General features: G+C 45.4%; 2 protein-coding genes across 2 annotated transcripts in view; both read left to right on the forward strand.

The window, feature by feature from the left end:
• rpgrb (retinitis pigmentosa GTPase regulator b) overlaps positions 1 to 13,068 on the forward strand; it is a 16,685-nt gene extending 3,617 nt beyond the window's left edge. Inside the window, exons 4-15 of the mRNA XM_030361037.1 lie at positions 117 to 179; positions 615 to 773; positions 1,761 to 1,910; positions 2,662 to 2,820; positions 3,197 to 3,352; positions 3,679 to 3,803; positions 6,221 to 6,421; positions 7,054 to 7,231; positions 7,956 to 8,035; positions 8,433 to 8,492; positions 9,504 to 11,126; positions 11,181 to 13,068. Of these exons, the coding sequence (XP_030216897.1) occupies positions 117 to 179; positions 615 to 773; positions 1,761 to 1,910; positions 2,662 to 2,820; positions 3,197 to 3,352; positions 3,679 to 3,803; positions 6,221 to 6,421; positions 7,054 to 7,231; positions 7,956 to 8,035; positions 8,433 to 8,492; positions 9,504 to 11,126; positions 11,181 to 12,119 (3,893 nt within the window). The 3' untranslated portion in view covers positions 12,120 to 13,068. The remainder of the gene's footprint in view (positions 1 to 116; positions 180 to 614; positions 774 to 1,760; positions 1,911 to 2,661; positions 2,821 to 3,196; positions 3,353 to 3,678; positions 3,804 to 6,220; positions 6,422 to 7,053; positions 7,232 to 7,955; positions 8,036 to 8,432; positions 8,493 to 9,503; positions 11,127 to 11,180) is intronic.
• A 1,016-nt stretch (positions 13,069 to 14,084) lies between these two features.
• Positions 14,085 to 18,431, forward strand: LOC115546481 (WAS/WASL-interacting protein family member 2-like). The gene is made up of 5 exons (XM_030359965.1): positions 14,085 to 14,903; positions 15,208 to 15,378; positions 15,490 to 15,541; positions 16,131 to 16,249; positions 16,872 to 18,431. The coding sequence occupies exons 2-5, from the start codon at positions 15,340 to 15,342 to the stop codon at positions 17,037 to 17,039; spliced, it is 378 nt and encodes a 125-aa protein (XP_030215825.1). The 5' UTR covers positions 14,085 to 14,903; positions 15,208 to 15,339; the 3' UTR covers positions 17,040 to 18,431.
• The last annotated feature ends 42 nt before the right edge of the window (positions 18,432 to 18,473 follow it).

An 18,473-nucleotide genomic window follows, 5' to 3' on the forward strand; every position in this document is an offset into this window, starting at 1 on the left:
ATTGCATGGCATACAAGGAGAAACCAATATCTTTTACGCTGTTGTTTCTGTTAAAGTAAAACGGACATTGATTGATTTTTATTCATGTCTAATAATATAAAAACATTTTTTTCCAGCCTTGAAGTCTGAGAAAGTACGACTTGTGGCTTGCGGAAGAAACCACACTATCATCTGTACAGGTTTGTGCTTTATTAAGTTAACACGTTTGAAAATAGAAAAGGAATGAAAAGCGATCGTAAAAAGTCTAAGCTAGAAGCGTAAATTATCGTATTGTAATGCATACTGTTCTAATGATGGAGCATGATGATGATGATGGTTTGTATGTGTGTGTTTGTGTGTGTGTGTGTGCCTGTGTTTATCTGTCTTTGTATGTGTTCGTGTACGTTTGTGCATGAATGTTGGTGTTTGTGCGTTTACGTGTGAGTGTGTATGAATGAATGTTGGTATGAGTGTGAGCATGAATGTTGCTGTACGTGTGTGTGTGTGTTTGTGCGTATGTGTGTTTGTGCGGGTGTGCATTAATGTTGGTGTGTGCCTGCACATGTATTTGTGTGCGTGTGCCTGTGTTTGTATCTGTATTTGTGTGTGTGTGTGTGTGTGTGTGTGTGTCTCAGCCCAGGGTGCGGTGTACTCCACGGGGGGGAACAGCGAGGGCCAGCTGGGGCTCGGTGACTGTGACGAGCGAATGGCCTTTCAGCAAATCAAGTTCTTCAGCTCCAAGCGGCCAATCAGAATGCTCGCTGCCGGTTCGAATACCTCGGCCGCGCTGACCGGTGAGAGAGACATTGTTAGAGAGAGAGTGGGTGTCTGTCTGTGTGTGTGTGTGTTTGTGCGTGAGAGAGAGTGGGAATGGGCGAGAAAGGGATAGGTGTAGAGAGAAGTGTGTGCGTTTGTGTTCTCAACATTGAACACGAGGCAAACGAGTCTCTGAAAGAGTGATCGCCATGGAAACATAGACGCATTAAATCACACCAGGTGTGAGTGTGATTAGCCGTTACAAACTTTTTTGAAAGCGTTTGAAACTCCCCCTCTTCCTGTCTTTTGGTGACATCGCAAGTGGATAGATTAGCGAGGTTTGCTACGGTCCACTGTGTAAGCCGGTAGACTGATCTATCCAGCGTACATCTCGGTGGACACGACCCCTTGTGATATCACTAAACACAGGAAGAGACGGAGTTTCAAACGGCTTGTAATGGCTTATCACACTCACAGCTGGTAGTGTAATAAGACCCCTTTTAAAGTAAAACTTTAAAGTAAAAAATAAACTCTTTGAAATCGCATAGTTGTCCAATTCGAGCTGAAGCTAGGGGTACAATTCCCCTTTTAAAGGTGACCTATTACTGCACCAGGTGTGATTAGCTACAAGCCATTTTGAAAATCCGCCTCTTCTGACATCACAGGTGGGCGTGTCCCCCTAGATGTGTGCTGGATAGATCAGTCTACCAGCCTACCCAGTGGAACGTAGCCAACGTTACTCATCTATCCGTCACACATCTACCGTCTATCTGGACACACCCATTTGTGATGTCAGAAGCGATTTTCCACAACGGCTTGTATCGGCTAATCACACTCACACCTGGTGGTATAATATCAGCTCTTTCAAAGTTAAACCTTATTAAAATAAACGTTTAATAAATGTTAAAGTTAATTTAAATATAATAAATAAAATACATTTGAAATCCCAATTCCCCTTTAAGAAAACTTTTATAATCTTAACCCAACTGACTGATTCCCTCTCCCCTTCCACATCGACCAATTAGAGAGTGGCCGTCTGTACATGTGGGGGGACAACACCGAGGGGCAGATCGGCCTGGGGCAGGAGGGGGGTGCCACCACCCCCCAGGAGGTCAGCGTGGGCCAGCCCGTGGCATGGGTCTCCTGCGGGTACTACCACTCGGCCTTCGTCACGGGTGAGCACCGAGCATGTAAAGCTAGTGTGAAAAACTAGCATGTAAAGCTAGTATAAGCTACTACGACTCGGCCTTCGTCACGGGTGAGCAGCGCGCATGTAAAGCTAGTATGGAAAGCTAGCATGGAAAACTAGCATGGAAAGCTAGTATGTAAAGCTAGTATGAAAAGCAAGCGTGCAAGGCTAGTATTAAACCCTAGTGAGCGCCGCAAATGGAAAACCTGGCATGAAAGGCTAGCATGAAAAGATAGAATGAAAAGCTAGTATGTTAAGCTTGTATGTTAAGCTAGTATGGAAAGCTAGTATGAAAATCTAGTAATGAAAATCTAGCATAAAAATGTTAGCTGCACAAAATGTTAGCTTTTTAATACTCTTATGCACTTTAAATTTGACATCATCGCAATTAGGAATAAGTAGTACCTTTTTATTGAGGCAAACTCTTTTAAAGACAATCGTGAGGGCTTAATGGGTCGTTCACAAGTAGAGAGAAGTTCAGTTCACAAGATCTATGAACTTCAGTTTAGACTAGTGAAGTTCACAGTTCTAGAGAAAAGTTCACATGTCTAGAGAGGTTTTCAATCTAGAGAAAAGTTCAGAATTGTGGAGAAAAGTTCACTAGTAACAATTCTAGAGCCGAATTATAAATTCAGACTTTCTTCTTCTTCTTCTTCTTCTTCTTCTTCTTCTTCTTCTTCTTCTTCTTCTTCTTCTTCTTCTTCTTCTTCTTCTTCTTCTTCTGTTTGCCGTTCTAGCTAGCGGTGGCCTGTACACGTTTGGCGAGGGTGACAGCGGTAAGCTCGGCCTGGAGCCCAACCAGCTGCCCGGCCACCGTGCTCCCCAGCTGGTGAAGGGGGTCCCAGGGCCGGTGAGCCAGGTGTTCTGCGGCGGGGGGCACACGGTGGTCCTCGCAGGTGAGTTCCACCGCTGACATTGGAACTGCATCATTTTTGTTTATATCTAATGTAATAATATTCAATTAAATATATGCAAATGTCTGCATCTATTTAATGCAGACATTAAATATATGCTAGGAAAAGATGCACCACCATGCTAAATACGAAAGATAGCTAGGATAAGACGCTACACCATGCTAAGTACTAAAGATATCTAGGATAAGATGCTACCAGTTGCTAAGTACTATAACTAAGTACGACATACAATAAGTGCGTGCATTAAGTGCCAGGACGTAGAACACACAATCAGTGCGTATATTCGTAGAACCCACGCACATGTCATTCTCTGGTCGTCCGTTGGTTCGGTCACGCTGTCGTCGCCCCCCGCTGGCAGAAGAGGGGGTCTACACCTTCGGCCTGGGCCAGTTCGGGCAGCTGGGCCATGGGACGTTCGTGTTTGAGTCCCGATCCCCCCACGGGGTGGAGCACTTCAGGAGGGGGCGGGCCGCTGGGGTCTCCTGTGGGGAGAATCACACGGCCGTCATCACAGGTGAAGCAGGCAGACAGACAGACACGCACACACACACACACACACACACACAAACACACGGAGTCTCTCTTTAACACTGTCTCTCTCGTTTCTCCCGTTGTCTCTATCTCTCTCTATCTCTCTCGTTCTCTCTATCTCTCTCGTTCTCTCTCGTTCTCTCTCTCTCGTTCTCTCTCTCTCTCTCTCTCTCTCTCTCTCTCTCTCTCTCTCTCTCTCTCTCTCTCTCTCTCTCTCTCTCTCACACACATTGACACACACACACACACATCTGTCATTTAGCCATTCCCCCAGTATGTTGACCTGCCGTTGCCATGGTGATTCCCCAGAGAGCGGCCTGCTCTACACATTTGGAGATGGTCGCCACGGCAAGCTGGGCCTGGGGGAGGAGAACTTCACCAACCAGTTCCAGCCCACACTCTGCCCCCACTTCCTGCAGTACCGCGTCCAGGCAGTAGGTTGAGCTGTTGCACACAATTGACCTGTCGCTAAGTCATGCCCAAAGCAGACTGGATAAAAAAAACAAATGAAAAAATGTCAGCTGACAGTCCGTCAAAGCAGGTTTTGGAGAAATTTTGAATCCAAAGGGACTACATTACGCTATGGAGGGGCATATTCAAAACTTTAAATACATACAGAAGGTGACAAACTTAAATTCTGTTGGTATTCTGGAATTCCACACATTACACACTTGTCCAGTTGTGGCTTGGGAAAAGGGATGAAATATACCCCATTCTGCAGCCTCTCGGGATACCCACAGTCCGTGTTACATGTACCCCAAGCACATCGTTCGACCATGTTTCTTTTTTTTTTTTTACAAAAACAATATAAATCGACCATACAGATCAATCACGATTTGCATTTGAAAGCTTCACTCCTGTCTGAAGTAAAATGTTGTGCACCTTGTAGTTCCTCCAGGTGGCCCTATGTGCTGTGTAGAGGATAATGTACCTATAATGTACCTAATGCTAGTGTACACTAGCACAATTTCTTTCAGTTGGTTTGGCCAGTTGGTGTTCACTTGGTTAGCTTACTATTAGAAAATGAGTTAGTGAGCACACACGCACAATGTCCCAATAAACTTTTATAAAAATGAATAAACAGATATTTTCATCCCTTTTATTCAAATCAGATTACTCTAGCAATAAGAGTCAAGTAAAAAAAGATTCGGTTTGTATCACGATTTTTGACCCACGGTTCGATACATCCCACGATTTTTTTAAATTTAAAAAGCATTTTATTCAAACAACACTTATATACCAATTAACTTAATGTAACATTTGATAACAAATAATTTGGAATACTGAACAGATTTGAACAGGGAAAACAGAAAGAATACTATTAAAGTATAGCTACATTAATAAAGAAATAACCAAAGATTGCAGTTGGTGGATGCTTTTTGCTGGTAGGCAAAAACCCTGAACTGTTTGGTTGGTTTAGTCAAATATCCTTATTAGCGCTTCTTATTAGGCTATGTAGCTTAAATAATGACATAATCAGGCCGTATAGAATGCAACATGTTTAATAGCCTAACTTTCAATAGATGGGGAAAAACATGAGCGTCGCAATAACGGGGCATACGAGCAGCATATGTGTGTGTGCGAGAATGGCAGTGTGCGTATGCGTGTGTGAGTGACGTCAGCGAGTAGCACGTGTGTCTAGTGAAGAAGCGAACGAGTCCGGTAGAATAAAGTACCCATCCTGTCAATAATTGGTGGCCGCTTCATTCCGACCTATAAGCAGACAAACTGCCAGTCAAATCACACAAAACAATAGAGACAGGATCACCCAGGCAATTTTTTTCGCGCTTGTCCCACTATGGATAAATGTCGTTCATATCGCATATGAGGACTTCGACGGCTGTGGAGAAATGCAATCCTCCGTAGCCACGGAGAGCTGTCATCACAGAGAGGGCATCTCGTCGCATACTTACGGCATCGATAGGAGGGGGCGCTGTCAGCAGACTATTATTTAGACAAATCATTAGCAAATTTCAATCGGACAATTTGACCGGAGAGTTAGAAAGGGCATATCGCGCTTCTGTCTTCTCACACAGCGAGACAGGTTCGTGGCTTTGAGTGTCGCGATTTCGGTTTCGATACGAGTATCGTTACAGCCCTAGTATTCATATATATAATTTAGTTTTTTGACCACACGCTCCGGGACCCATTCCGAACATGTCCGCAACCCGCTTTCGGGTAGTGCCCACCAGTTGAGAAACACTGCCCTGCCCCAAGGCACTAGTTACGCCCTTGTTTTGGCTACGCTAACGACGTTAGCGCCTTCGCTAGCTTCTTCAGCGACAAAAATAAGTTGGTTTAAAACAAACAACTAAACGAGGGGTCATACTGGGATTAATATCGGTGAGTTGGCAAGGTGGAAAGAAATTTCGAACTTTAAAAGGTGAAGTTTGGCACGATTCCAAGCTAACACGTGTTCGCTTTGGCTGCTGTGGGAGGGGACTCGCTAAGACAAAAAGCAGTTGCAATGTCTTCATTCTATTTTTAATTCCGCAGAAAGAACGCTAGCAAGCGATTCAGCCACAAAATCTTAAAAGCGATTTAGCGGAAAATCTTAATATCAGTCAGTCTTAAAAAGCGATTTATCTGCAGAACTTAAAAGCGATTAAGCTGCAAATCTTAAAAGCGATTTAGCAGGAAATCTTAAAAGTGATATAGTGACAAAATCTTAAAAGCGATTTAGCCACAAAATCTTAAAAGCGATTTAGCCACGAAATCTTAAATGCGATTTAGCCGCAAATCATTAATATTGTCGCTTCTACCGTCAAGAGTATCCCAAGAGACCATTCATAAAAGTACAAAACGCAAAACGACGTTAAAACACAACAATTTCTTTTTTGGTGTTTCCTAGGCAGCATGCGGCGGCTGCCACCTGGTGGTGCTGGCACGACCCCGCGACCCCACCCTCGACCCCGTGACACTAGAGGAGGAGGACCTGACCGAGGACTACCTAGAGGGCGGCGGCCTGGAGATCCTGGGGGACACGGTCACCACGACAACCACCTCCACCCTCCAGAGGAGCCTCTCGGCCCGGGTCCGCAGGAGAGAGAGGGTGTGTGGAGGAACAGCTCCTGTTTAGGGCGGGGCAAGGGTGGTGCTCACACACAAAGACAGATAGACAGTCTCTGTCTCTCTCTCTCGCTTCGTCTCTCTCTTTGTATCTCGCCTCGTCTCTCTCTCTCTCTCTTTGTCTGTCTGTCTGTCTGTCTGTCTGTCTGTCTGTGTCTCTCTCTCTCTCTGTCTGTCGGTCTGTGTCTCTGTCTCTCTCTCTCTGTCTGTCTGTCTGTCTCTCTTTGTCTCTCGCTCTTATGTGTCGGGATTTGGATGAAGCACCACCTTAATTTGATCTCTGTTTGGACTTTATACATATCGTTTTTTTATTTTTAATAATCGTTTTAAAAAAAACATAATGTTTCAAGAAAGATAATCAAAGCGTATTTATGGGTTACAATACAAGATTTTTATTTCCAGAAGTGTAAAATCTTTCGACATTACGGAAAAGATAACGACAAAAGTGTAAAAAAAGACAAAAAACGTACGAGGGCGTTGACTTCTTCAAGACCATTGTTATTGTTATTACGTTGTTGTTGTTATTAGACTGTTTTTCAAAATGGCGCCTATAAGCCCATATATGGACCTTCCTGTACCTTCCTGTACCTAAAGCTGACTCCTCCACCTCTCCAGGAACGCTCCCCGGACCAGTTCGGCGCCATGTTCCGTACGCTGCCTGCCCGGACGCCGGCCTACCTCAACCCGCCCCTTCCTGTCCACACCAACACAGTCCCGCCCCCACGCCTGGCCCCGCCCTCGTCGCTGCCATTGGCCCACAGACAGGTGCACAACGGCATGCACCAACACCAGGGTACCTACCTCCGCGGACTCAGACTCCTCCCCCTCCTCTTGGCCCCGCCTTCTTCCTCAGACGCTCCTCCTCTTCTGACTCCTCCCCCTCGGATCCCCCGCCCTCTTGGCTCCGCCTCCTTCCTCTGGCCCATCCTCTTCCGATTCCTCCCCTTCTGATACCCCTCCCTCTTCTCTTTCGATTCTCTCATTGGACCAAACTTTTGCTCGTTATGAATTGAGTGCATTCATAGCTTTTTTCGGATGATCAGTGTGATTCTAGATTATGAGACGGTGTATTGTAGGACACACCGTCTTAAAGATAGCCTTCAATCGGTTGGGCTGTGCTAATTCTAGCTGAGGTAAAGTAATGTTGAAAGCTATGCTAACTATTTAAACGGTTGCGAGGTCGACAAACGACAACTATTAACGATGATAATACAAATAAATAAAAAGATAATGAAATCACTAGGGTATCAGGGTCTATCCCCGAACAAAAACACGAATTCAGACCGTCCGAATTTATCAAAAAAATATTCTTTACGAAAAACTTTATTTAAAATAATGTTTTACATCTTCGAATCTTGAATCTTTCTCCACATCACATCCCCCTTAACTCTTCTCAGGCAACACATCGGGATAAACACGTTCCTTAGACCCACGAACTCCCAGGGAACCAGGGGGACCGTAACCACGGCGACCCCCCGATCTCACGGTAGTTGTGCTGCTGTTGTTTTACCCTACAGAGGCTGACAGCGTTCTGGACGGACTGACGGACACAGACAGCGTCAGGGGGCTGGGGGACACCGCTGACTTCCTCAACATGGTAACCTCTAATTGGTTAATTAACTCTAATTGATTAATTGATGATGCATGTGAGAACATGACTGTGTGCTTAAAATATATACTATCTTAAAGGAGGGTATTATACAAGCCTGCATGCAGGAAAATCTGCCCTTTTAGTGACATCACAAGTGGGCGTGTCCACCTAGATGTATGACGGATAGATGAGCAGCGTTTGCTTCAGTGCACTGGATAGGCTGGTAGACTGATCTATCCAGCACACATCTAGGACACGCTTAGATGGTGTCAGAAGAGGCAGGTTTTCAAAACGGCTTGTAACGGCTCATTTGCTCAACGCCCTAAATGTAAATGTAGAATTTTAGCTTATTTACACCAAATCGGAATGGGTATTAACGTTCTTAACTGTGTTTCCCTAACAGACGCATCTCTTGAAGGTGGACCCCAACGATCAGTCACTAACAATGTCCCCCGTTCAAAAGGTCAGTCTTAACAAAATTTCTTACATTATCAAATGCTGTTGTTATAAAGGACTTGATCGTGATAACGGGGAGCGATATCGGTCAGACCAACTGTCAAATGATGATTGTATTTTGCTAAAGTCTCCCGTGTTGCTGATAATAGATTTTAATAAAAAATTTCGCCCGAGCAGGCGATGGAGAAATAGATCCAAGAACATCCGAAAACTTGCGATAATTATTAGATTCTATTCCCAGAACATCACTTCCTGTCCCATACCTGGTCAATCCGAACACACTTTCTTCTTCATGCACTCATTTTTATTTGATTTGACCATTTCCTTGCTTCTGTGTTTCTCTTTTCAAATATCATTCATTAATTTTAACGCATCGATCATGATTCATTAACTTCTTTAACACTTTAAATACCGGTACATTAATTAACCATTTATTAAGGTCAGTTAACGTAGTACTAAGCATTGATTAACAACAAGCTAACAATTAATCAACAGTTAACAAATGGACTAGAAACCATTAATTAACGTTGGCTTAAATTAGCATCAGCATTATTATAACATTAGCATCGTTTTCAGGGTTGTGGCCAAGGCTAACTATAATGCTATTAAATTGTGTATACATTAAGACCTTAGTTAACATGAACAATCAGTAAATGATGGATAGACCATTAATTCACGGTTAATCGTTAGTTAACGTAGTAACTTATATTAGCTGACTCATGGTTAATCAACGTAACCTTATTGTGAGGTGTTACCCTTTAACTCTTTACCATCTTTCTTTCTTTCTTTCTTCCTTTTTTTATTTTTCTCCTTTTCTATCTTTGTCTCTTTCTTTATTTTGTCTGTCTGTCTGTCTGTCTGTCTGTCTGTCTGTCTGTCTGTCTGTCTGTCTGTCTGTCTGTCTGTCTGTCTGTCTGTCTCTCTGTCTCTGTCTGTCTCTCTGTCTCTGTCTGTCTCTCTCTGTCTCTCTCTCTCTCTCTTTCTCTCTCCTCCATTCTGCTTGCGTCGGGGGGACTAGAGGAAGGGTAAGCACACCGACGATAAGGGCGTCCGAGGGGGGCCCAAGAAAGAGAACCGGGAGACCGGGATCAAGGGCCCACAGACCCCCTGGGGGCTCCAGCACTCAACACAGAAGGGGGACTGCAGCCCCCACCGGGCCCTGCCTACAGAGCTCTTAAAGAGCTGGGGCCAGTCGGACCCCCAGGGGCCCCGACCTTCATCCAATCCCCAGGGGCCCCGACTTTCATCCAATCCCCAGGGGCCCCGACCATCATCCAATCCCAAGGGCCCCCGACCTTCATCCAATCCCCATGGTTCCCAGAAATTGGACACAAAAAATCAGACTTTGTCACACCTTAAAACGAAAACGAAGGAAAAGGCACAAAGCGCCGCGGTTCCGGTCCAAAGGTCGGAGGTCGAGTTGGAACCCGCCGAGCTCAATCCGCCTCGCTCGCCCAAGGGAGCAAAGGCCAAAGGCCGGCCACTAATGGTTCAGACAAAACGCTCCGGCGGAGATCCAAAGTCTTCGGCCGACAAAGCGTCCAATCTCAAATCCGACGATGTGTCGTCACTTCCTGTCGATGACAGGAAGCCGACCCCCCCGGCCAGGAAACGACCGGGGGGGTGGAAGCAGGAAAAGGAATCGCTGAACAGGAAGGAGGCGGGGGAGGAGGGCGAGGCAAAGCCGTCGCGAGGACTCGGACCGGGCGTGGCCGGCGTCGTCATGGCGACCACCGCAGCCGCGGTTGCCGGCGCTGTCGTCGGGGGAGTAGTCACGCAGGTGGCATCTGGTTGGGACTCCCCCCCGGCCACCTCGCCAGACCGGCGGGAGAGAGAGCACCGGTCTCGGAGCGAGGAGGAGGAGCAGGAGGAGGAGGAGGAGGAGGAGGAGGAGCAGGAGCAGGAGCAGGACCCTTCTCCCAGGAGGCAGACCTCCGTCAGTGTCGAGACCCCTCCTCCTGGTGGTGCAGAAGGGGTGGAGACGGGAAGTGCCGAGGAGGAAGAGGTGGCGGCCACTACCAAGGGCCAATCGGAGAGCAGCGTGGCCGACATGCTCTCAGCCAATGAGGAGGAGGAGGAAGAGGAGGAGGAGGAGAAGGGGAAAGACACGAGTGTGAGCGAAGAGGAGGAGCAGGAGGAGGAAGGGGGAAGTCATAGCAGCTCAGTGGTTACAGCGAGAGAGGAGGAGGAGGAGGAAGGACGAGGTCTTAGCGGCTCTGAGGTCACAGGGAGAGAAGAGGAGGATGATGAGGAAGGACGAGGCCTTAGCGGCTCTGAGGTCACAGGGAGAGAAGAGGAGGAGGAGGAGGAAGGACGAGGCCTTAGCGGCTCTGAGGTCACAGGGAGAGAAGAGGAGGAGGAGGAAGAGGAGGAGGAAGGACGAGGTCTTAGCAGCTCTGAGGTCGCAGGGAGAGAAGAGGAGGAAGAGGAGGAGGAGGAAGGACGAGGTCTTAGCGGCTCTGAGGTCACAGGGAGAGAAGAGGAGGTGGAGGAGGAGGAGAGCTCCACCTTGCGGCCAACGGAGGACGAAGACGACGAAGACACCACCGACCAGCAGGTTGAGGAAGAAGAGGAGGAGGAGGAGGAGGAGGAGGAGGATGGAATGAAGGGCAGCTTGGCCGGGACAGAGGAGGAGGAGGAGGAGGAAGAGGGCGGGGAGGAGGAGGAGGAGGAGGAAGAGGCAGCGAGCAGGACGGAAGATTCTGAAACCCAGGGAGAGGAGGAAGAGGAGGAGAGTGCATCTTCGGAGGTGGAGGAGGAGGAGGAGGAGGAGGAGGAGACGGATGAGAAGGAGACGGGGAGCGCCACTGACGAAGAACCGGAGCAGGAGGAGGAGGAGGAGGAGGAGGAGGAGGAGGAAGAGGAGACGGATGAGAAGGAGACGGGGAGCGCCACTGACGAAGGACCGGAGGAGGAGGAGGAAGAGGAGACGGCGAGCAGCACCCAGGAGGAAGACGGCAGCGACGAAGAGGAGGGCAGCCAAACTGAGGAAGAGGAGGAGGAAGGAGCAGAGGAGGAGGAGGAAGGAGGTGAGGAAGAACAGGAGAGCGAAGACACCGAGGAAGAGGAGGAGGAGGAGGGAAGAGACAACAAAGAAGAGGAGGAGGAAGATGATAGTGAAAAGGAGGAGGAAGATGACAGTGAAGAGGAGGAGGAAGAGAGTAAGGAAGAGGAGGAGGAGGAGGAGGAGGAAGAGGAGACGGCGAGCAGCACCCAGGAGGAGGACAGCAGCGACGAAGAGGAGGGCAGCCAAACTGAGGAAGAGTGGGAGGAAGGAGCAGAGGAGGAGGAGGAAGGAGATGAGGAAGAACAGGAGAGCGAAGACACAGAGAAAGAGGAGGAGGAGGAGGGAAGAGACAAGGAAGAAGAGGAGGAGGAAGATGATAGTGAAAAGGAACAGGAAGATGACAGTGAAGAGGAGGAGGAAGAGAGTGAGGAAGAGGAGGAAGAGAGTGAGGAAGAAGATGAAGGGAAGGAGGAGGAGGTGGAGAAAAAAGGGACTAAATCCAGTGAAAAACAGAGCACCAAGTTGACCAATAAGAGCCAGCCCCCGTCCAGAAGGAGAGGCGGAGCTACCGGAGAACCGGAAGAGTTCTGGGGCGACGTGATGCCCCAATACCTCCACCTGAAATGACGGCCATCTTGACATCTTTACATTTAGGCCTTGTTCCAAAACGACTTACAACCGTTCACAAACACATTCACACACCGGCGGCAGAGTCCACCCCTCTGGGCGACCGCAACCTTCTGACGGGGATCCGTTCGGGTGAGGTGCCTTGCTCAGGGACACCTAGACACTAGGCCATCTGTACCGTGCCCAAGTCCGTTTGACACCTCTGCGCCCCTAAAGTCTAGATCGCAAGCCAACCGTGCACAAGTACAGTTAAATTCCGTGGCCTGAGTACACATCGAAGAGGTCTGCTCAGGCCACGGTACAGATGCTAATGAGCCGACACGCGAATCGTACTTCAGTACGGTACAGGTGTCAAACGGACATGGGCACGGTACAGATGTACTAGTGTGAGTGCGCCCTCAGTTACACCTCGACACTCAGCTAGGAGGAGCCGAGGATCGAACTAGCAACCTTACAGTTTCAAGTCAACCCGCTCCATGGAAAAGTGACTCACCGGTTGGGAATAACTCCTTAGCCAATGGACCAATCGGAGTGCCTTGTTTGATCACATGTAAATATGGCTGGTTTGTTATTTTTGTGTTACATTTTGTGTGTTAACTTTCGCAAGCGTGTATTGGTCTTTGCGCGTGTTCGTTTACATTTGTTAGTTTACATTTTATCAGATATTATATTAACAATGATAAATTGATATCGGGATTTCTTTTAAGCATCATTATTTATAATATTTCTTTATATTGATTTCTTCTCTACTATTTTAGTATTTATCTTCCTGTCGCCATTCATGTTGTGATATTGGCACCAGATATGTGTGCGAGACTGAGTGCATTTACTGCTGGTTCAGCCTGCTGACCACTGATTGGTCAACGCGCAACAGGTGTGCAGCCTCGGCCAGAGTCCAATCAGACTCAGGGACTATGTAAGGGATAATGTATAGAACGCCGGTCATTATCGAGAAAATAAGCCCCGACAGGGCGAACAGGACACCGACGCGCAGCGGAGGTGTCTTGCTTCGCCATGAAGGGGCTTATTTTACGATAATGACCGGCAAAGTTCTATACATTATCCCTCTTATTACACGGCTACTTCCCAAAACGAAACAATTTATTTACAATGTATTTGTTACCAGCATTCATAGTGTTGATCAGCAGAGAAATAGTCCGCCCAAGACGTTGACGTCGTCGCTTAGCAACCGACAGCGCTTGGGTTGATACATATCCCGCTTATTACATTGACAAGTTACCGGACTACGTGCGGAGTGATACCAAAGGCAAAAAGTCCTTTTGTTTACCTTGACAGCGGTCATTATTCATCCGTTGCCAATGAATTATCAAAAAATAATTCGCCGCCGGAAGTGGTGAAGTGCCCATGCAAGTGAACGGAACGTTGAAAAGACCCGTGTAATAAATATATTTATACCACGGTCTGCGGGAATACTCGATTCTGATTGGATGCAGGGTGTGCATTAACTCCTGATATACGGACACCTGGACAAGTAGTTCCGTCAAATTGTCTGTTTACCGTTCTCAATTAATGCGCTAGCTGGCGTATCGTCTCTAAAATAGTAGTAACCATAGCAACGGGAAACAAAACAAAGCTCAGCGGACTATAATACCTCCCGCTACCTCCCGTTCTAAAGTCGTAGCTATGGTCCGCCCTAATTACTGGAGGAGTGAACAACGTTTCCGTTGCATGAGAACCCAACGGGCGTGTAATGGTGGTTCCGGGTATTAGTCAGACCCTCAGGCGTAACCAGGGAAACAAATGTATGTTTTGTGGAAAACTTTATATTCAGATTGTAAAACGCATGAAAATATAAATTAATGGTCTTAATTTGGTCACCGTTGGTAAGTGACCGTGGTATAAGCGGGATAATGCCCTTCGAGGTGTCCATTATCAGGAATTAATGGACGACGTGGAGGCTTGAACCGTCCGACGCGAACCGTCCTCCGCTTCGCGTCGGACGGTTCACGCCTCCACGTCGTCCATTAATTCCTGATAATGGACACCTCGTCGGGCATTATCCCTTACATATTGTATAAGTAAAGAGTATTCATTGTTAAAGCCCTCAGATATGTGAGGGTATTTTGCCTTGATCTGTGAATGTTTACATTATGTCATACTTCGCGCCTGTAATCAAGATAGCAATCTTTTTTTTTGTACTTACTTTTAATTTCACTTAAATATGTAAATAAATGCATGTACATTTAAAAAACATCCTTTTTGCAGTGAATCTAACATCTTTGGAATCCTTTCTTATCTCATCCTTCCTCCATTCTTTGCTCAGTATAAATTTATATAAATTTAAAAACACAAAAAATTATATACATGTCAGAGGTCATGATAATTAAAACAGGAAAAACATTGAAATGCCAGTGGATTAAGTTCGATAAACTAGACGCAAACGGGATTTTGTGATTAACATTTTCCTCCCAGTGTGTAAAGCGTGTGATTGGTCATTGCCAGGTAAGAGGCGGGACTTCCCCAATGTCCACCCCCCCTTACCCCTTCTAGTCACGTGGCCCTCTTTGTTGCATAATCCTTCTTGTAATCCCAGTGTAATCCAGGCTCAATCCCATTAGCAGAGTAGCAGAGTAACATGGAAAGTCACTCCATGGGCTGCATCCCAAATCGCATACTTTTCCTTTGTTTACTTCTACCGCAGCCAACCCTTACAGAGTACGCACCGTTGCACCAAGTATGCATATAATTGGGACGGACCCCAGGTGATTTCTCTGATAAGCAAACTAGTGCCACCCATGTATCTTCTTCTGCAAAGCATTGTGGGTAAGAAGCGCACACTGCCTGTTCCGTACTTTTTATCTGGACGTACTGAATCTATTCCTCCCGTAATAAATAATGTGGTAGCATGGGTATTGGAACACAGCCTTAGTCTCCTGTATATCAGTTAAACGATTCTTTGTTCGATAGCGGTAATGTGTTTGTTCCGATTTATGTGTCAAAGCACAAGAGGTAAAGTTCGGAATCTCCCAGATTTATATTTATATTTTTTTCCTGAAACGAGCTGAACATTTTTGTGACATTAACGACGCTGTTTCGATTTCTCTCGTCGATAAACCCGGACTCTCAGGTCTTTAGCGTCAAAGCTCTGAATAAGGACGAAGACGAGGATGAGGATGAAGACGATGAGGATGACGACAATTACGAAGAAGAGCAGATCGCGTCGGCGGAGACGGGACCGCACCCCCCACCCATCCCCGTGATGTCAACGCCCACCGCCGGCCATGACACCCACACTGCCGTAAAAAATATATATATAACACAGATTCATAATCGCAGCAATGTCTAAACTTTATCTTTCTTAAAGGTGATGTTTGGCTTTTCACACTTTTTACGTTAACGCGGTTTCTAGGGACCGTCGGCAGAGCCGCAGGACAGCCCCTTACCTGACACAGAGACAAAAGGTGCGTAGAGGGAGAGGGGAGGTTCGCTGTAGAGGTTATTAAGACGTCGTAGAGGTCACGGTTTCTTCCCTGGGGTGTTTGGGGAGTATATCCTTGAGATGGACCGACCAATCAGGGCGGCTTATCTGATAAGAGGCGGGATGAATACACAGTTTTCAAAGACTACAAATATGTCCGCCGCTGGCGTAATTTGCGCTTTGTCTGGCGAAGCAACGCTAGTTTTACATCAACGGCAGTCATTTTTGTAGTTTTTTGTTTGAGAATGGAGCTTATGAAGAGATATAAAGGTAAAATGGACTAGATCTACTAATCTTATACTTAACTTATCAACATGTCTCGACAGCGGGATAATGCCAAAGACTGAGGTTAATTTATAATTGAATCAAGTAATGATAATTTATAATTAAATACATATCCATGTTTACATTTTTAAATTAATCAACTTTAGAAATTGCCAGGATTTAAGATTCAACTTAAACTTCCATCCTTTCGTTTATGCGTTTTTGAGCCTATTTCTTGGAATTATACGTTGTAAATGTAAACAAATCTATGATTGTGTACATTGAATCATATTCCTTGATGTCAGCAGCTTCTGAAATGAGAGAGGCCCCCGACCCTGCAGTGGATGAGAAGACTAGTGTCATCACCAAACCAACCAATGGCAGCGCAGACATCCCATCAAAGGATCAATTAGGGCCTGACAAGAAGGTGGGACAATGTCACGCGTGGATGACAAAAAAAATTGACTTGCCCAAAGGCATATTTTGAAAAGTTTATATATACTATGAATAAAATATATAATATATATATATTGTGTATAAAATCTATTTAAAAAATATATCTATGGTATGTATAACATTTATTAAAAAAATCTATCTATATTAATCATAAAATATATATAAAAACATTTGATATTATGTAAAAAAAGTATTTTTAAAATATATCCATATTAAGCATAAAATACATAATTTTTTTTATCTATTATGTATAAAATATATTTAAAAAATGTATATATATTTTTTATATGTTTTTTAAAGCGGTCAATTAAATTAAACCTGCTTTGTTTAGCTTTAAAGATTGAAATATAAAGTGCTATTTGATTCATAAAGCACAGCATTGTTAGCGAATTATGCTATGAGGCTAACAATATTGCAGTCGTTAATTCAAAAAAATACCTATTCGTAAATGTACTAGCAGTAGCTAGCTGCGTTCTCAGAAGAAACATGTGCACTACATACAATCGGGCATCGAACCCGGATCCCAATCAATCCCAGCCTGTCTCAAACCCCGCCCATCATAAAGAAACATTCACCATTTTGTTTCTCCCCAGCCTTCCCTCTTCCGTCCGCTCTCCCTGAACCGGTCCGAGCCGCCCGAGAAACCAGACCTCCACGTCCCTGCAGCCGCCGGCCCCTCGGTGGCCCCTCCCCCGCCTCAGGCCCCGCCCCCGCCTCCCAGACGCAGGGGTGCACGCTCCAGCACGTGCACTTTATTTTAAACTTCCGAGTGAGGAAAACGGAAGCCTATTCTGGAAGACTCTCTGCGTGTCTGTGGCCCTTTAAAAAAAAAAAAAATGTGATGATGATGTGAATACGACGGGAAGGTGCTGTCACACCAAAATTGTACCAGGGGCGAAAATTGTACCGCCTACATAATTCATGTTTGAAACATTACGTCATCGTTCAACGCGATTGTCCGTTGCCAGGCAGGCTTCAAAAAACATTCGCACTCATGTCGCCAAAGACAAAATAACATCGTACAGATAACACTTTTTTTTACTTTATATTTTTATTGTATTGAATTTAGCTAGTAAACTGAGTGTTTCAAGTGTATCATAGTCTAGCTAGCTTGTGTTGATACTCAGTTTACTAGCTAAATGCGACTAAACAATTACATACAATACAAATATAAAGTTAGCAACGCAAATAAATGTCATTTGTAAAATAAGTGTTATCTGTTTAATGTTATTTCGTCTTGTGACGCTCAATGAATGAGCGCGAATGTTCATGAACCTTCTTACGTCATCGTTCGACGCGATCGTCCGTTTCCAGGCAACGTTCGACGCGATCGTCCGTTGCCAGGTAGGTTTGGAATTTTTGAACGCAGATTACGTAGGCGGTACAAAATTTGCCCCGGTAAAATGTTGCTGTGACAGTGCCCCTTTTAACTCTAGGTACACCAGCGCAGGAGCAAACCAGCGTGCAATGACACCTTGTCTCCACCAGAGTTCATAATTTAGTTGAAAATAATAATATTGAGGTTCGTTCCCGTTGTTATTGCCAGGGCAGAGTAAGACGCAAAGGTTAAAATTATCCTTTGGACCTCTTTATGATAGCTCAAGAGCCATAGGGTGCATGCATGATATAAGTTTGTCTGCATACATTGAATTTTGAATTTCATTTATGAATTTATTTCTGAATTTAGTGATGCCCCCCACCGATATAAATACCTTTTTGAATGTCGTGTGCACAAGTACCATGTTTACCGGTTAGTGACGACGACAACAAAAACTGTGTGTGCCTTCTTTTGTAAACGAAACCACTAGATTTGAACCACTCATTTGCAGCGACTTTACTGTGTGGTGTGTCATTACATTGTGTGGTGTGTGTGTGTGTGTGTGTGTGTGTGTCAGCTTTTTGGAAAGATGGTATATCAAAGTGGCACATTTTTATGTACACTGAGTTAAAATGTTTGTGTTTAAACAATTATGAGGATGTACATAATATTTATTGTGAAATCTTGCACATTTGCACTTTTCATAGGTTTCACGTGTATGTTACAGAGGAGGTGCATGTGTGATATTTGATGAATATGGTAAAAAAAAGTGACCTGTCATTTACTTTTCATTGTTTTTTTGTGAATACCAGTAAAGCCTTTTTCATACACAGTATATTATCTTATTCTCTTGTTATTTTTGCATTTACATTTAGGG

This window comes from Gadus morhua, chromosome 7 (genome assembly GCF_902167405.1).
Source record: "Gadus morhua chromosome 7, gadMor3.0, whole genome shotgun sequence".
Classification (NCBI taxonomy): domain Eukaryota; kingdom Metazoa; phylum Chordata; class Actinopteri; order Gadiformes; family Gadidae; genus Gadus; species Gadus morhua.

Excerpts from the sequence above, each read along its gene's own strand:
- LOC115546481 (XM_030359965.1), top strand. The coding sequence starts at position 15,340 with ATGTCAACGCCCACCGCCGGCCATGACACCCACACTGCC. Across the intron at positions 15,379-15,489 it reads GCCATGACACCCACACTGCC|GGACCGTCGGCAGAGCCGCA; the intron begins GTAAAAAATATA and ends CGCGGTTTCTAG. Across the intron at positions 16,250-16,871 it reads AATTAGGGCCTGACAAGAAG|CCTTCCCTCTTCCGTCCGCT; the intron begins GTGGGACAATGT and ends GTTTCTCCCCAG.